At 36.4% G+C, this 18,053-nt stretch overlaps 3 protein-coding genes across 6 annotated transcripts in view; 1 reads left to right on the top strand and 2 right to left on the bottom strand.

The window, feature by feature from the left end:
- The window catches only part of sgms1b (sphingomyelin synthase 1b), a 35,725-nt gene extending 32,607 nt beyond the window's left edge, over window positions 1-3,118 (bottom strand). For 2 of the 3 annotated variants that reach the window (XM_084433792.1, XM_084433789.1), the window contains exon 1: window positions 2,862-3,118. The gene's annotated coding sequence lies outside the window, so the exon portion shown is untranslated. The remainder of the gene's footprint in view (window positions 1-2,861) is intronic. The other variant, XM_084433791.1, reaches the window with a different exon arrangement.
- Window positions 3,119-4,184: 1,066 nt separating this feature from the next.
- On the top strand, window positions 4,185-12,493 carry aarsd1 (alanyl-tRNA synthetase domain containing 1). Of its 2 annotated transcripts, XM_084435147.1 has the most exons (13): window positions 4,185-4,292; window positions 4,610-4,738; window positions 4,863-5,022; window positions 5,961-6,018; window positions 6,106-6,262; window positions 7,577-7,693; window positions 7,832-7,962; window positions 8,041-8,107; window positions 8,191-8,282; window positions 9,056-9,110; window positions 9,220-9,314; window positions 11,075-11,242; window positions 11,494-12,493. In XM_084435147.1, the coding sequence occupies exons 1-12, from the start codon at window positions 4,254-4,256 to the stop codon at window positions 11,211-11,213; spliced, it is 1,239 nt and encodes a 412-aa protein (XP_084291273.1). In that variant the 5' UTR covers window positions 4,185-4,253; the 3' UTR covers window positions 11,214-11,242; window positions 11,494-12,493. The 2 variants fall into 2 exon arrangements, with proteins under 2 accessions (XP_084291273.1, XP_084291274.1); XM_084435148.1 differs by lacking the exons at window positions 9,056-9,110; window positions 9,220-9,314; window positions 11,075-11,242; window positions 11,494-12,493 and adding an exon at window positions 8,586-9,021.
- A 1,428-nt stretch (window positions 12,494-13,921) lies between these two features.
- On the bottom strand, window positions 13,922-17,037 carry g6pc1a.2 (glucose-6-phosphatase catalytic subunit 1a, tandem duplicate 2). Its single transcript, XM_084434997.1, has 5 exons — window positions 16,772-17,037; window positions 16,587-16,696; window positions 16,377-16,485; window positions 16,153-16,268; window positions 13,922-15,247 (listed from the first exon to the last, which is right to left on the bottom strand). The coding sequence occupies exons 1-5, from the start codon at window positions 16,999-17,001 to the stop codon at window positions 14,745-14,747; spliced, it is 1,068 nt and encodes a 355-aa protein (XP_084291123.1). The 5' UTR covers window positions 17,002-17,037; the 3' UTR covers window positions 13,922-14,744.
- Window positions 17,038-18,053: the final 1,016 nt, after the last annotated feature.

Below are 18,053 nucleotides of genomic sequence, written 5' to 3'. Positions count from 1 at the left end.
CTACAACTCTTCGCTGCTTTCGACGCGTTTGAAACGTCACCACCATTCGCACACGGACACTAGCTCACGGATCCCGCTAAACATGACTGTGTCTTTGGTGCACTTCACCGCCTTCTTTCAGGGAGAGGACAAAATCGTTGAGGTTGGCGAAAACCACGGGTAAGTCAGTCAACTTTATGGGGTGACGTCACATAGGCGACATGTAGTCTTCCTCGTTATGTCTTTTCCACAACTGCTAGCCGAAGAATCATACCATATAACTCGTAACATGAAAGATTATATAAAAAATTCACAGACAACATATGTTCACATTCATGGCACAATTCAAACGGGACCAGAAAATAATTATTTTCTCCAAATTCTCCCATTCACTTGCATTGACGATTTTTCAACCTAGAGGTCCAACGGGGTTAGCGAAGCTCTATACTCGCGCGATCAAATATAGATGTGTTAAACACGTTTATATACTGTCTATGGTTAAACACGGTAAGAACACAAATTCTACGTTTATTCGTTAAAACAGTCGGTATTTCCCACAATGCTTCGCTGCTTTGCAGCTGCTATTGGCGTACGTCATGATTACGTCACGATTACTAAGCGCTTCTATTGGCGTACGCAATGTTTACGTCACGATTATTAAGTATGTAAGGCGAATGGAACGGAACAGTTAAATTAACAATAAATTAACATTGTGAGTTACATTTTATAAACAATATTGTCAATATTGTTTGTTTTCCCTCTATTTCACTGACGAGAATTTCAAAATAAAGCCATAGCAGAGTCTCAATGCAACAGACAGCGATGATTTTTTTTTCATAGAATCCGCGTTTTGAACGAATCAATTTAATGATTCAATGAACAACCACTTGCTTCTTTCCAGAATGAATCAGCCGTTTGAACAAATCGGTTGAATGAATGACTCCCTCAACTCACTTATTAAGACAGTGACTTGCCGCCACCTACTGGCAGTTTTAGTTTCACATTTAAAGTAGGCTACCCTTTAATTAGAATGTTAAATATGAACGGATTTCTAATTTTAACGATCTCATAGCTTTATTTATGCAATTGTAAATGCAGTGAAAATATATTAATGCCAGATCTGATGCCACTTCTGTGTCGTCACCTCTGCACTGCAAAGATGGATTTTCATTTAATGATTTAATTTGACTGGTAACAGTGGTATTGTGTAATTATTCTAATAGAATTGTCTTTTCTCTCTGTTTTGCATGCGTCATCATAATCATTATTGTTATTATTATTATTATTTTATTTTATTTTTTTGCTCTTGTCACAGTGTATTCTTAACCTGAATTAGCACTGTTCATAGAGGTACGGTAGGCAACACCAATAGGTTTTTTATATCATGTAACACAAAATAAACGTTTTTTTCTTCATGATACAGGGCATAATCTTAGTTTCGTTTTTATTTTGTTACCATTAGATCTGCAGACATCACTGGGTTTTATTTTTAGGTATAAAAACCTGACGATACCACATATTGAAACATAAATTCATATAACATGTCATAAATTGCCTGTCATTTTCTTAATTTCTAAGTCAATAAAGTGTATGTTAAATGAATAAATGTAGTGTAAATGTAGTAATGAAACAAACTACCATTCAAAAGTATGGGGTCAGTAGTTTTTCAAAACAAATTAATACTTTCATTCAACAAGGAAGCATTAAATTGATCAAAATTGACAGTAAAGACTTTAACATTGTTACAAAAAAATTCTATTTAAAAAATCTGTATGAATAAGAACTTTCTGTTCAAAGAATCCTTAAAAAAAAATATTTCCCCAAAAATATTAAGCAGCACAACTGATTTCAACATTGATAATAATAATAATAGTTTCTTGAGCAGCAAGTCAGCATATCAGAATGATTTCTGAAGGATCATCTGAAGATGTAATGATGCTGAAGATGTATCTTTGCATCACAGGAAAAAAAAAAAAAAAACTTTTAATATATGTCCAAATAGAAACTGTTATTTAAAATTGTAAAAATATATCACAATACTGCCGATTATCAAGCACTGAAAGTTAATTTCTAATAAAACCAATAATTGAATAGACCTATATAATAAATAAACTTAATGGTATGATGCCTAGACTCACTTGTAACATTTCAAAAGATTTCTTTGGACAAATTAGTTGTTATTGAATCTAAATATCGGCCACAATATTATCAATTTCAACAAATCTGTGCATTCATACTTCTACAGTAGCCTATACTTTTAAACTTTTTTTTTTTTAATCATTTTAGAGTCATTAAATCAGTGCAAATGTAATAAAATGTAAATAAAAACTTACAAAAACAACTGAAACCAATATGAAAACAATTGCATTCACATTACGGAGATCTACATTACAGGGTTCCTAGTAAGACGATGACTTTCCCAGGCCAGGAGAAATCACAATTTTCCATCTACGATAGCAATGCATAGCAACCTGTAGCCGAGGCCTTACATTTCCAACAGCTTTTGCTGTCAGGGTCCCTTTAGTCTTTTTAAGTATAGCCTACCTCAAAAAAATTAAACTCGTAAAATGCTAGGCTAACATTGGATTCGGGGTCACAATATCATCCAGCCACTATTTGGTAATAGCTACTACAACATAAATCAAAGATTTCCACGTTGTGCATACATGATAAATTCGCAACAGAGGAACAACAACAACAACATTAACCCAGCAGCTCTAGCATTCATCAGGGCAAACGCAACGGTAAGCATTCAGGTCCGCAGAAAGTTGCGAAGAGCAACAGATGAAACATTACAACCGCAAAGACGTTCGAATGTTCCAGTTCAGGCTGTTACATTCGGGGAATACAGTGAATAGATTGTAATGCAGCCGGAAACCTACCACGAAATCCCATCTTCACAAACCCACAGGATGCGTGTGCTTCGAGATTCATCAGGAGTAATCACTGTGAACGTCTTGAAGAGGTCCGCTACTCTAGACAGCTCGAGCTCGCTCGCTCACTCACTCACTCCACGCATGTGTGTTGGGAGTTGCATAGAAAAATCAATTGGTGAAGTGTATTTAATTATTGGTAACAGAGGCACGTAGGACTCCGAAAGAGTTTTCTAGGACTTGTGATCACTGACCTCCCTGAAGGCGGGGCAAGACCTCATGTGTTAGGGTGGGTGTGGGGGCAAAAAGGATGAGAATGAGAAAATCGAAGTCGTGCCATATTAATTTCACAGTTAATGGGCTGTTGTCTGCAGTTGAATGCAATTATTGATTGTTTTGTTGATTGCTGAGACAATTACTGTCATAGGCCGTGCCCTTAAGTGAAGTAATTCTTACTGCATATAGATAAGATTCCCTAACATGTAGGATATTATAATAATATATATCAAATACACATGGCAAGCATATACAACACACGTATTGACGTATTAGTATAGTGGGATAGTATGACGTTCATATGCGCCGCATTTAAAACACTCAGAATTATTTTCATTATAGACTATATGTCATTTGTGGTCAATTGCGCCACCTACTGGTCAAGAATGTGAGTGGCCCCTCACACAAAACTGTAGAAAAAAAAAAAAGTCTATATATTGCATATAGTCTAAATTGTGCATATAAGTTTATTGACATCTGTCAAATTAAGTGTCATTTGATTATTATTCATCTATGTGAAGATTCTACATTTACTAGTTTAAGAAAAAAAATATAAGCATTTTGATCTCTTCAGATTGCCTCTTTTTTTCTTAAATAAAACACACGATCTACTTTCCAGTTATGGCAAATTATTAATAATTTATTAAATTAATTATTTGTGCATTTAACTTAACATCACAAAAATATTGAAGTAGCTTTAAGGCAAAATGTCTTTTGGTACAAGATTACGTTACATTATTTATGTATATATACACAGATGCACACATACACATTTACAGAAATAAATAAACAACATGGGAAAAACTTTAAAAAGATGTTTGATCAAGATACTTTTATTTTGAAAACGGTGGATGTGGGCAAAATGTCTTACATTGATACATGATTATCTATATCTATCTATCTATCTATCTATCTATCTATCTATCTATCTATCTATCTATCTATCTATCTATCTATCTATATACATATATATATTGTATATCTATTATATACAGAAATAAATAAACTACATGAAAAAAAAATGTTTACTCAGGAGACTTTTATTTTGAAAATTGTCTGTGTTTGAGCTTTCTGTGGCGACTATAGTAGCAAAGTGATCACTTGTACTTTCGTTTGCTGAAATACATGGCTTTTCAGTGTCAGAGGGACAGCTATTTGCTGGAGGTATGCGACTTTTTCCGATTTTAAGACATTTGTAGCGCCAGAGCAGTGTTTAAAGAGCATTAAGTTACCTGAATGTGTGAACACAGTGTTTTTTAATGACAGCACATGTCCAGCAGTGACAGCTGCAGAGATCGTACTTCTCTGCATACAGTTCATGTATAATTATTACACATGTTGATTTGATATTAATCAAGAGTGTATGTTTAATATTGTCTAAAAATGCATTTGTCACTTCAGGAATATTTATGTCAGCTAACTTACATACATTTAAACCAAAAAGTCAATGTCCTTTTCGTTTGTCCACTTGCCTTTTACAGTTTGACACGTCTGTCGTGTCGTGCGTGCCTGCAGAATTAAAACTAGAGAATAATGGGAAAAAAGAAAAGCTGAAGGGTTTTAATGTGAATCTGAAAGACACTATTCTGTTTCCAGAGGGTGGAGGACAGGTAAGTTCTCTTTCTCTAATGTCATGCAATGCTGGTAACTAGACACAATGTTTAAACAATCCCCAAATATATATTTTTATAGCATGAACTTGATTTGAGATTGATGTCTTTTCATCATTCCCAGCCTGATGATCATGGGACGGTCGGAGGTGTCCCAGTCCTGCGTGTGGTGAGACAGGGTCCAGAGGCTGTGCATTTCATCAGCTCTGCCCTGGAGGAGGGTCAGGAGGTCCACATCAAACTGGACTGGGAGCGACGGTTTGACCACATGCAGCAGCATTCGGGTGAGGGAGGAAGGAAGGAAGGAAGGAAGGAAGGAAGGAATGTGTTTGGGAGAACCAAAACCTGACATATGAAATAAAATAATAGTGAAAAGATTATTGAACAGTTTATTTAGACAAAATATAAACTTTTAAAAAAACATTTGCTAGCTTTTATGGGTCATATACTATGATGTAGGAGAATATAAAGCTCATATAAAGCTTGAAGAGGGAAAAAACATCTCAGTTGTATTCAGATGTCCAAACTGAGCAAAATATGCAATTTGGTGCAGTTGCTAATATTCATATGGTGAAATTCTGGTAGCTTGTAATATAGCAATAGCAGACTACTTGCATAAAATGCATGAACAATTTTAATATAAGTTGTAACTCTATCTCCCAATAATACAGTATGTCTTAGTAAGATGATATTTAAATACTTTTATGATAATAGTTGGATGATCAAACCTCTGTAGTTTTCAGTGTGGAAGCAAAATATATAATGCAATGCAATAAATTATGATTGAGCGAAAAAAATAAAAGTATTGCACTCTGAAAATAAAATAAAAGTTCCTCAATAGCCTGATAGATCATATTTGATACTCACATTTCAACATGATTTTTCTAAAAGATTATGTATGGATAATCAAGTAAAACCAACTGGCTTCAGTCCAGTAAATATTACTAAAAATATAAAAGCTATTCTTACAGTTATATTCACAATTTCACAGCAAAACAACACATGTACCATGATCTAACAGGGGGTTTTAGAATGTTTTTACAATTATACTAAAAGACCTTTAACATGCTAAAAAAGTATAACATCATTAGATTGTACAACCATTACAATCATGTTGATAATTTAGAGGCCTAAGAAATTTGTGTGTCAAATATGATACAGTAGGAATTAAATAAAGCTCAAACTGATTTTATCTCATACATGTTGTCTTTATTCTTTAAAGGTCAGCACTTGATCACAGCTTTAGCTGAGACGATGTTTGGATACAAAACTACCTCTTGGTAAGAGCTTTAGTAGGATCTATTAAATGACTCTAAAATAAATGAGATTATCAAATGTTAAAGCATGCTGGTTATGAAATGATACAGGGAGTTGGGACGTCAGCGGAGCAGCATAGAGCTGGACACAGCCTCGGTGAAGCCCGGAGAAATGGACGCTTTGGAGGCTGCTGTGAATGAGAAAATTCGTGCACACATTCCAGTCACTGTCAACCTTCTGTCCATTGATGATCCAGCTGTGGAGAAGGCATGTGGGCATCTTCACAAATCTACTTATAGTCTTTATTAGAAATCTCAAATACTACATTTACCTAAGCAGGTACGTAAGAATCCAAGTCAAATCTAATCAGGCTTTAAAACGGCAGATATCTTCTGATTCCCAACCAAACATGTTACATTATACACTATAAGTTGTAGAGCCCAAAGTCATGTGAATATATATATATATATAGAATGTATATATAGAATATAGAATGACTGAATTATCTTCAGTATTTCAGTGAATAATTTTCAGTAATTCAATGCAGTAATGATGAATAGATTAACATAGATATAACACAACAAATTATACACACTGCCCGCCCCCAAAAAATTCACTCTTTGGATTTAAACAGGCAAATGCTTAAGAGTCAATGATTGGATCTTTATTGCAGTGATTATTATGTTATATGTTTGGCAACAGTTCTTCTAACCCTAATTGACAGAGTGTGTTGCTTTTCATTTCTTAAACAACCATGTAGGAAGACAGATCATGGCCATATATCAAGATGACAATGTCAAGATCCACCAGGCTCAAACTGTGAAAGAATGATTGGGAGGGAGCATGAAGAATCATTTTCACACATGAGTCTAGATCTTAAACTCACTGAAAGTCTTTGGGATGTTCTGAGGAGACTTTACAGAGTGCTGGACTCTTGCATTGTCAATACAAGATCTTCACCAAAAATTGATGTGCCCCTTGATAGAAATAAATGTTGTGATGTTATTTCCATCGAGAGGTGCATCAGTTTGTATGGCCATGGTCTTCCTACATGGTTGTTTAAGAAATGAAAAGCTACACACTCCATCAATTAGGGTTAGAAAAACTGTTGCCAAACATATAGCATGGTAGAAACATAATAATCACTGCAGTAATGATCCAATCATTGACTCTTAAGCATTTGCCTATTTAAATCCAAAAAGTGACTTCTTTTTTTGGCCAGGCAGTGTATTATATGTCATATTCAAAACTTAAAACTATAATATGCACTGTCGTTCGAAAGTTTTGGTTTGTTAAGATTTGTAATATTTTTGAAAGAAGTCTCTCATGCTCACAATGCTCCTTTTATTTGATAAAAAATTTAAATAATACAATATGCTGATTTGGTGCTCAAGATGCATTGCTTATTATCAATGTTGAAAACAGTTGTGCTGCTTAATAGTTTAGTGAAAACCATGATACATTTTTGTTCACGATTCTTTGATGAATAGAAAGGAAAAAAAAGCATTTATTTGAATTAGAAACCTTTCATAACATTATAAATGTCTTTACTGTCACATTTGATTAACTTTTTTTTAACAGGTAAGAAGCCGTGGTCTTCCTGACGACCATGCTGGACCCATCAGGATCATTGACATTGAGGGCGTAGACGCCAACATGTGCTGTGGGACTCATGTGTCCAACCTCAGTCACCTACAGGTCAGTCCTTCTGTCCTTGTCTAGCACAATTTAGGTCATCTGATCTCCCAACTTAACCTGTCAGCCATAGTCTTAGTATATTATTCAGTGATGTTCTGCTGTTTAATCACTCAAAATATGTGTTTACATGCTCATTAGATTATAAAGATTTTGGGGACCGAAAAAGGGAAGAAGAACAAAACCAACTTGATTTTCATAGCGGGCAACAGAGTGCTAAAGTATGCTGAGAAGAGTCACAACATTGAAAAATCTCTGACCGTCCTCCTCAAGTGAGTTATTCTCCTTTGAATCAGGTGACCTGTCTGCTTCTCCTCGACAAACTAACGTTTGTTCGTGTGATCTATTAGGACAGGGGCTGATGAGCATGTTGATGCCGTGGACAAGATACAGAAGACGGTCAAACGTCTTCAGAAGGTAAGCTACTGTAGAACAACAAGTCAACAATGATTAATTTTTCACTTTAACAATTATTAATCATTACCCTGTTCCTGTGACAGAGTAATCTTACTATCCTGAGGGATATGGCTGTTCTGATTGCGCAGAACTTCAAAAGCAAAACGGACAGAGGAAACTTCTTCAGCTTACACAAGTGCGTGCTTAACTTCTCCTGTTAAAGTCTTATATCTGAGTGAAACAGCTTCTCGAACAAGATAAAATGTAGGGCTTGATGTTGTCCATCGGATATGGATTGGATCAATGGGTGGTTGTGATTTGCTATTGGACCATTGTGTTCCTAGTTCCTGCTGATTAAAGATTAGGATATATGAATTTTAAATCCAATCATTTGTAATAAAACTGCAATATTCAATAATTTATCAATTTCAGGGTATGTTTACACGACAACGATGTACTAAAAACGGAAACGTTTTTCCTTTGTGTTTTTCACATACAGACGACAACTTTGTCAAAACAATCCCCGTTCACAAGGATCCACGAAAACAACTAAAAACGCTGTATTCTGCTGCCAGGCCAGTAGTTGGCGATGTTATTTTGTAAGAAACACTACGTGCATATAAACTGAACACATAATGCGCATGACGTCATCGCTTTCACAAATTCACATTTTTGTAGTTTACATGGAGACAATAATGATATTGTTCCCAAAACGCCGTTGTCATGTAAATGATTGGTCAAAACAGTTTTCCGTTTTTAGTTGAAATCTGTGTCCTGTAAACGGCCCCTTAATTTCATGGTGACTTTAAAGGTTTATGAGGGAATAAAATCAGCAAGAAATGCCGTTCTCAACCAATGACCTGATGTAATTCCAGATAAAACAAGATATTCAACATGAAAATATTAGGGCAACATTGAAAAGCTCAGTCCATTTATCAACTTTTCTGCCTTTTGGTGACATTTTCACAGCAAAGATGGCGATAATGAGTTCATGAACATCATCGCAAATGAAATTGGATTTCAGGTGAACCACATCTTTTATCCCTGGAAGAGAATGTATGTGCAGTGTTATTCACAGATGCCCATTCTGGAGATTGACACGTAGTTTGCACTCGATTGCTGTGCTTGTGTAGGACACAGTGATCTTCCTGACCGTGGGTGAGGAGAAGGGTGCAGGACTGTTCCTGCTCGCAGGGCCAGAGAATATCGTCACTGAAGTGGGACCTCGGTAAGACCAATACTAATTTAAGTCTTTTCGTACTGGCAAATTTTTTTTAACCCTGTTAAAGGGATAGTTCATCCAAAATTTTTATTTCTGTCAATAATTACTCACCCACATGTTGTTCCAAACCCGTAAGACTTTCGTTCATCTTCGGAACACAAATGAAGATCTTTTTGATGAAATCTGAGAGATTTTTGTCCCTCCATTGACAGTAATGCAACTACCACTTTGACGCTTCAAAAAGTTCACAAAGAGACCGTAAAACGAATCCATATGATTCAAGCGGTTTAGTCCAAATTTTCTGAAGAGACTCAATCGCTTTATATGATGAACAGATTGAATTCGTTTTTTATTCACATATATAAACATTCATCAACACACACATCAGTTGTGATAAACAGAAGCTCAAGCATGTTCGCTTCACGTGCGAGAGCCAATGAGGTTCATTCTCGTGTTACGCAGCACGTTTGAGCTTCAACAAGAACCAATGAGGTTTGTTCTTGAGTGTCAAGTAGGTTCGGTTGAGCTTCTGTTTATGTTCGCTGATCAATGGAGGGACAGAAAGCTCTCAGATTTCATCAAAAAGATATTTATTTGTGTTCCAAAGATGAACGAAAGTCTTACGGGTTTATTTACGGAGTAAATAATGACAGCATTTTCATTTTTTGGCATGTGAAATAATAGTCATTTTTTCTAAAATGGAACAATTTATTGAACCTTTAGACAAAAAAAAAAGTTTTGCTGATGTGTTTTTGTTGAGCATCATATTTGATGCATCAGGCTTCATATACTATGATATTGTGAGAATATGGAGCTTACATCAGGAGGAAAAAAATATGAAATTTATGTACAGTTTATGGCAAAAAAAACGTATATAGCAATATAACAGACTACTTGAATAAAATGCATATAAATATCAGTCGTCACTTTATATCTCCCAGTAATATGTTATTAAGATGATATTAAAGTGCTTAGTTTTATGACCAAAGCTATTTAGTTTTTATTGTGAAAGCAAAATATATAATGCAATGCAATGCAAAGACAATTGTGAGATGAACAAATAAATGTTCCTCAAAAGCCTGAATCATATTTGATGCATACATTTTAGCATGATTTAAAAAAAAAAATTATGGATAATCAAGTAAGTTGCATCAGTCCAGTAAGTGTTCATCTTGAAATATTACTAACAATTTAAAAATGATTCTTATGTTTACTTCATAAATCAGTAAAGAGTTCACAGCAAAAAGACATGTGTACCACGATTATTCTAAAAGGCCGTTTACTTGTTAAAAAAGTATAAACTATCAGTCAGACAACAGAAGGCATGTAGTCGATTGTGTACAACAGTTTTTTTAAGCAAAATTTTGATCATGTTAATAATTTAGACGCCTTAGAGAAAGTGGCAACTTAATCTGGCCAAGGACCGCCCACTCTGACTACCACATCTTAAATACTTGATGCCACAATAATAGAAAATAATTCAAATTACACTCACTGTAAGCAGTTGTGCTTGAAACATGCACCACATTTACAGACAAAACTATAATCAGCATTTACCATTCTTCCGTCTTATTTACTGTCTACAACTTTTGTTGCTTCTGCTAATATCCCTTAGCTTTAGAAGGATTTACACTGCCTGTCAAGAGAATGATCCTGTAATAAATCAAAGTGAATTGTTGCATGCAGAATTATGTTGTGTAGCGATGCTTCCAGTAGGTGTCACTCTTCTGAATGAAATGCTCCCCTGTTGGTGCCGTGGTGTGTAGAGTGTCAGAGCTGCTGCAGGGTAAAGGAGCTGGAAAGGCTGGACGTTACCAGGGTAAAGCCAACAGTCTGGTGAAAAGGGCAGAGGCTGAGTCCTTATTGCGGGAGCATAGCAGCAAACTCACCGCAGGAGAGGAGTAAAACAACCGCAGACACATGCTGACATACAGGTGCGTGCGTTGATGATGATCCAGACTCTGTCTACACTGAACAGGTGCAGCAAGCGCATCAAAACTAGATAGTGTCGTGAGTTGCAAGGAAACTGTCTAAATGGAAGCGCACAATGTGTCGCAAAACTTCATTTTACACCTTTAGTTGATAGATGCCTTTCTACTTTTGATGCACTACATAAGTGTCACAGTCACGTTCAGTTTGTTTTTTCTGTTTTGTTTACATTCATCATGTGTGTTTCTTGTTCTAGTTTCCTGCCACGCATCAGTCACCATGGAGACCAACACCAATCATCACAGCTGTTCATCACTGACTCATCATCACTGTGTATTTAAGTTCCTCATTGTGCTCACTTTAGTGTCCGGTAATTTTTACATGCTGTCTCGCATGTTGGCTGTATGTTAAACAAAGCTTCTGATGTATACTCATGATCTCCATCACTTTCTACTGTAAGTACTCCAGCCAATTAATTTTTCCCGTCCATCCATAGTGATTTATTAATGTTAATTATTTCTTTCTCCCGTCCCCCTTTTTGTTGGTTCATGTTGTTATGTTTTTGTGTCTCAGGCCTTCAAATTTAAATAATTTTATTAGAAATAATGATCTTATACATAAAAGCCATTATGTATAATGCATTATAAAAGTATTTATAACGTGTGTTATAATGCATTATATTTTTGCATAAATAATTGCAACCAAAGTTATAATGCATTACAATATTTGCAGATTCCTTGTTACATGTGAAACTGGTTGTTTTTCATGTGTTTTAATGCATTATATTTTCTAAAGGCGTAACATAAGTATTATAACTCTGGTTACAATTATTCATGAGATCATACAATGCATTAAAAGGTGCATTATATACAAGGCATAATTAATGCATTCAAATACTTATATATATATATATATATATATATATATAAGGCTTTAAGTAAAGTGTCACGGAAATAATTTTAAGGCTACTAACGTGTAACGTTTTTTCATGATTCTTAAATAGCCCATGCAAGTTCAGTTTTTTATACTAATTGATTTTTGTTGAAAACAAAGTAGGAAACGAAATTATACTGTTAAGCTTACAGCTGATTTAGAGAGAGTGTAAACTGGAGTCCTACTGTATCTATGTATCTATGTTTTTTTTTTTGCTTTGTTAATTTGAAGTAATGCACACCCTTCAGAAATCATATTGCTCATGATTTGTTGATTATTTGTCAGCTGTTGGACTGGTTCTTAATAAAGATTGACAGAAAATACTGAATTAAATGTATCTCATTTTATTGTGGGAAGATATTGGGACCGCAGCTCATTAAATTATGTGCTGTTCTTCAACAACAATTTTTATTTGTGTGTGAATTATCCCTTTAAAGTCACAAAATAGGGATGGGAAATCAGTATGTACATTTAGGCCCTTACACCTGGTATTAAGATGCACTTTGATCGATCTGATCACAAGTGGATGACGCTAAATATGAGTGTAAATGGGGTTTAAAATGTTTTGAGTTTGTCCACTTTCAACCACGTAGTCGAAAACTCATTCAAATGGATTGCTTTCGTAGTGTGAACGCTCATGTGGCCGAATGCGTTCCAACAGCCACAAAAGACCGCCTACTTAACCAGAAACATTATGGAAAGCCAGATGGGATTTCAACTTTGCTTGCTGAAGACCCAAGTTTGGTTTGAAGATGAAAAACATACCAAGCACAATGTTCTCTCACCATTCCTGATTTCTAACACGCACTCCCAGCGCTCGGCTGGTTTTGCGACTGTCAGAGCAGAAGCAGTTTTTCCGTCGTCTCTGGGTGCGTTCATTTGTAAATTGCACGAGCTTATTTTGTCCATTAGATTGAAAGATCGGAAAAAACCCATACACACCCACTCTCCCCTCGAAGAAATCAGGACAGAAGTGGTTGAAAGTGGACAAAAGAGACGGATTGTGTAAACGGGAATGGGTCTCCCTCGTCTACTAGTGATCCGATTGACCAAAACGCATCTTAATACCAGGTGGGATTCCTTGTAGTTTTATTTTACAGGGCTGGTGATCACCAGAAGTAAAGCTGGTTGAAGACTCAAAATGTTCAATACTTTAGGTTGCTAAACACATGACTCACTCAAATGCATATAGTTTTTTTAAGGTAGGCTAATGGTTGTACAGTGCATATCACGAGGAGCATGCTTGACTTACACCTTGTTTTCTTGAAGATGATTTGGTTCATCGAATGGGTAGTTGATGTAAAATGCTTTTGTGTGCTTAATATTGCATCTAAAACTCTTTTAACCTGTATTTTAAACTTTTTCCCAAGTATTATGCAGCATGCCATTTTAAAGGGATAGTTCGGCCAAAAATGATATACTCACGATGGATTACTTTTGTGAAGGATGCATGCACATTTTGGGACTTGGAGGAGGTGGACCCCATAGCTTCACACTATAACAACTGAAAGATCCAAGACATTTTCTAAAATAACTGAGAATGTGTTCGTCTGAAAAAAGATTGACATATGCATCTCGAACGGCTTGAGGGTGAGTAAATCATGGGTTAAATATCATTTTTGGCCGAACTATCCCTTTAATGACCTCATATTAATGACTACATGAATTTGGCTTACTGAATTGCACACTTTGCCATACACATTATAGATTTCTTTTTAAAATGTAACCTAAAAAATGCAAGTGCAAAGAAAATGTTTTCAGAGTTTTATTAAAAAAAGACCTAAAGAATTTCCAAAAAATAGAATATTACAGAAAATACATCCAAAGAAGTACACATCTTAGATAGGACAAAATTTGTCATCCTATATATACTTTAGTATATTTTATTATTTCAGTTCTCAAAAAAGAACTTACTTCTTTGTCAAATACCAGACCTTTTCATCTAGATCCAAAAGCACTAAGGGGACGTTTACACGACAACGATGTACTAAAAACTGAAACGTTTTTCCTTTGTGTTGTTTCACATACAGACGAAATGATCCCGTTCACATGGATCCGCGAAAACGGTTAAAAACGCTGTATTCTGCTGCCAGGCCAGTAGTTGGCGATGTCACTTTTTTAAAGAAACACTACTCGTCAATAGACTGAACATGTAATACGCATGCGAATGACATCACCGTTTTCACACATTTGTGTTTTTGTAGTTTACTTGGAGACGATAACAATATCGTTTTCAGCCCCCAAAATGCGCTGTCGTGTAAATGAACGGCCAAAACGCATAAAAAGTTGTCTTTTTTTAGTTGCAAATGGTGTCGTGTAAACGGCCCCTAAGATATAAAATTAGAAATTCTAAAACTCACTTACACATTATCATAAACAGTAGCCTACAATATAGCAGTGTTTAACTTAAACTAGTTATCTGCATCCCTCAGTTAGAAAACACGGTTAAACAGGCAAGTTGTTGATCAGTTAGTGTTCCTTCGACTGATGGGATGAACTGGAAAATGTGGTAGTCTGAAATACTGTAAATAGTTGTGCAGTTGCTTTTACAGTCTTGTACAGTTCTTTCCCAGCTTAAAGCTGTTTCTTGCTTTGTAAACCGAGGGCTCCGGACACGCAGTACGGGATGATACTGACCGTGGCCAGGGGAACAGTGGCACTTTTGCAGAAAGACAGCAGGTAGAAGAGAGCAGCCGTGTGTGTGGGAGGCTTGATGGAATCGAAGAGATGCAGAAGAAACAGAGAGGCGACGATGCAGGAGATCCTGACGCGAGCGCTGCTGCTCTTCTTGCTTTCCGTGTACAGTGGGGAGTGAAGGCCGAGTCCCAGCCCGAACAGGGTGCCCATGTTCCTCAACAGGCTGGCGAACGGTGTGCTGTCCAAATGGACCCAGGCTGGATTGACGCACCACTTCTGGGCTTTCTCAAGGGTCCAGAGCAGATCCACACCCAGAGATTTCAGGAGCACGTACAAGCCCACCGCAAACGAGAGCAGGAACAGCGTGACGTTGAAGTAATGCTTTAGACTGGCACTGTAGATCCATTTCTGTCTGTTGAAAGCCTCCGCAACAATCATGCCTGTAAAGAACACAAATAAATTAAGTTAAGAGTATTACACATTTCTTTTGTGCTCCAGTGGCTCAATAACTTGTCAAAAGTTTGAAATAATTACAATGTGTTAATGTTAAAAGAAGGCTCACTGCTGCATTCTGTATTAAAAATACAGTAAAAACAGTTATATTGTGATTTTTTTTTACAATTTAGAAGAACTGTGTTCCAGGCTATATTTTAAAGCTGTATTTTCAGCATCATTACTCCAGTCTTCGTCACATGATCCTTCAGAAATCATTCTAATATGCCGATTTGCTGCTCAATATCAAATTTTATTGGTGCTCAATTATTATTAATAGTTCTGTTGTGAAAACCATGAGACATTTTTTCAGGATTCTTTGATGAATGGAAAGCTTACATTTGAAATAGAAATCGTTTGTAACATTATAAATGTCTTTACTGTCACTTTTCATCAATTTAACGTGTTCTTGCTGAATAAACGTATTAATGTATTTTCTATGATCTTTCTTAACCCAAACTTTTGAATGGTAGTCTATCACAGGTTCCACAAAAATATTAAGCAACAAAAATAGTTTTTAACATTGATAATAATTAGAAATGTTTCACTAAATCAGCATACCAGAATTCACCTTTGCATCACAGGAATAAATTACATTTTTAAATATATTCAAATAGAAAACAGTCATTTTAAATTGTTATAATATTTCACAATTTTCCTGTTTTTACTGCATTTTTTTATCAAATAAATGCAGCTTTGATGAGTATAAGAGACTTCTTTCAAAAACATTAAATTGTTTTTATTCCAAACTAGAAATGCAAAGGTCATGGGTTCAATTCACAGGAAAAGGGCAATATGAAGCACTCAGATAAAAATAAAAAATAAAAACATGGTGGTTTTGTGAGATTCCTACCTGAAATAACGCCTGCGAAAACCTGATGGGGGAAATGAGCTGCGATGAAGACTCGAGAGAGACATACACAGACCTGGACCGTCCAGAAGAGTGTCCAAAGTGAACCACGCAAGTATCTAAAAAAAAGTATCTGCAGTTTAAATGTACTGCAGAAGCAACAATCTATTTTGAAACGAGCTTCTGATGATGCGAAAGTAACCTAATTATGCTAAAGATTGACTTACAGGCTCTTGGACGTTGATTTCTTCTCTTTGCTCAGCATTATGGCGAGGATGGAGGTGACCAATGCGTAGTAAACACCAGCAGCGCCCATAGCGTGACCAGATGGACTGCCTGCATCAAGAAGCAGAGAGGTGATCAAAGTGGTCTTTTGATGTATGATGAAACAAGTTTTAGGAGGACAAGTGTGGTACTTCTAGAAGAGGAAGACGCACCTGGGCCAGTCTCACAGGTCATGGGATACTGTTCAATATGTGGCGCTGAGCTGTTGATGTAGTAGGAAGTCTCGTGGATCCACCAGTATGGACGTTCTCCAAACAGGATCCTTGAATAGATGAATCAACAGTCATTTTTTTGGTCAATTAATGATTTAATTTGACTGATTTTTGGCTTTGCTTACCATTTGAATACCAAATTGAGCCAATCTCCTATCACAGCCACCCAAATGAGCTTGATGCCGACTGATTCTTTCAGATGGAACCAGATGGGAAAGAAGATGAAGAAGGTGTTCCTCAGATCTGCCGCAAAGGAGACGAATAGAAACCATCCTTGGGCGTCTTTGTAATGGGTCTGCAGGTATTGGGTGCTACTCACCCCGAACCCGTGCACTGTATCCATCACAGCATTCATGTTGTAGAGCTAGTCAAGAGTGATAGTCTTCCACCACCTGCCTGTGGTTTTTATACAAGCAGGCCCACCACCACAACGCATGGACAAACCGATCTTTGAACCTTGCACATGTGTAATAAAACACAGAGTGGAACAGAAAAAAAACGCTAGAGTTAAGAGCATGTTTGTCCTGTCAGAAGAGATAACGCACAAACAAGTTCAGGAGAAAAAGGACATAGAAAAGACGTAACAGTGAATCATTGAACTCTTCTGCGACCTCAAAAACACATACGGCCTCAGTCAACATCTGTAATTGGATTTCGTTTTATATATATCTGTTATAATTATTACAAGTCTATCTATTTGCACAATTTATAAAATAACAGGTTATGCGTGATTCTTACAATTAAGTAAAATATTATTTATTACACTCACCGGCCACTTTATTAGGTACAGCTAGTTTGGACCTCCTTTAGCCTTCAGAATTGCCTTATTTTCTCATGGCGTAGATTAAACAAGGTGCTGGAAACATTCCTCCGAGATTTTGGTCCATATTGGCATGATAACATCACACAGTTGCTGCAGATTTGTTGGCTGCACATCCATGATGTGGATCTCCAGTTCCACCACATCCCAAAGCTGCTCTATTGGACTGAGATCTGGTGACCGTGGAGGCCATTTGAGTATAGTGAACGCACTGTCATGATCACTGTTTGAGATGATTTGAGCTTTGTGACATTATCCTGCTAGAAGTAGCCATCAGAAGATGGTACACTGTAGACATAAAGGGATGGACATGGTCAGCAACAATGCTCAGGTAGGCCGTTGCATTTAAAAATGCTTAATTGGTACTAAAGGGCCCAAAGTGTTCCAAGAAAATATCCCTCACATGCACCATTACACCACCATCAGCCTGAACCGCTGACAAGGGATGATGAATACATGCTTTCATGTTGTTTACTCCAAATTCTGACCCTATATCAGAGCTAGACTCATCAAACCAGGCAATCGTAGCCTCAGTTTCCTCAGTTGTTCTTCTGCTGCTGTAGTCCGTCTGCTTTAAGGTTTGACGT

Source organism: Rutilus rutilus, assembly GCF_951802725.1.
Source record: "Rutilus rutilus genome assembly, chromosome: 16".
In the NCBI taxonomy this organism is placed as follows: domain Eukaryota; kingdom Metazoa; phylum Chordata; class Actinopteri; order Cypriniformes; family Leuciscidae; genus Rutilus; species Rutilus rutilus.
Note: the sequence above shows the minus strand (reverse complement) of the source record. Positions and strands in the feature narration are given on the sequence as shown.

Excerpts from the sequence above, each read along its gene's own strand:
- aarsd1 (XM_084435147.1), top strand. The coding sequence starts at position 4,254 with ATGGCTTTTCAGTGTCAGAGGGACAGCTATTTGCTGGAG. Across the intron at positions 6,019-6,105 it reads GGATACAAAACTACCTCTTG|GGAGTTGGGACGTCAGCGGA; the intron begins GTAAGAGCTTTA and ends GAAATGATACAG. Across the intron at positions 9,315-11,074 it reads GTCACTGAAGTGGGACCTCG|AGTGTCAGAGCTGCTGCAGG; the intron begins GTAAGACCAATA and ends CGTGGTGTGTAG.
- g6pc1a.2 (XM_084434997.1), bottom strand. The coding sequence starts at position 17,001 with ATGAATGCTGTGATGGATACAGTGCACGGGTTCGGGGTGAGTAGCACC. Across the intron at positions 16,697-16,771 it reads CTCAATTTGGTATTCAAATG|GATCCTGTTTGGAGAACGTC; the intron begins GTAAGCAAAGCC and ends CATCTATTCAAG. Across the intron at positions 16,486-16,586 it reads GACCTGTGAGACTGGCCCAG|GCAGTCCATCTGGTCACGCT; the intron begins GTGCGTCTTCCT and ends TTCTTGATGCAG.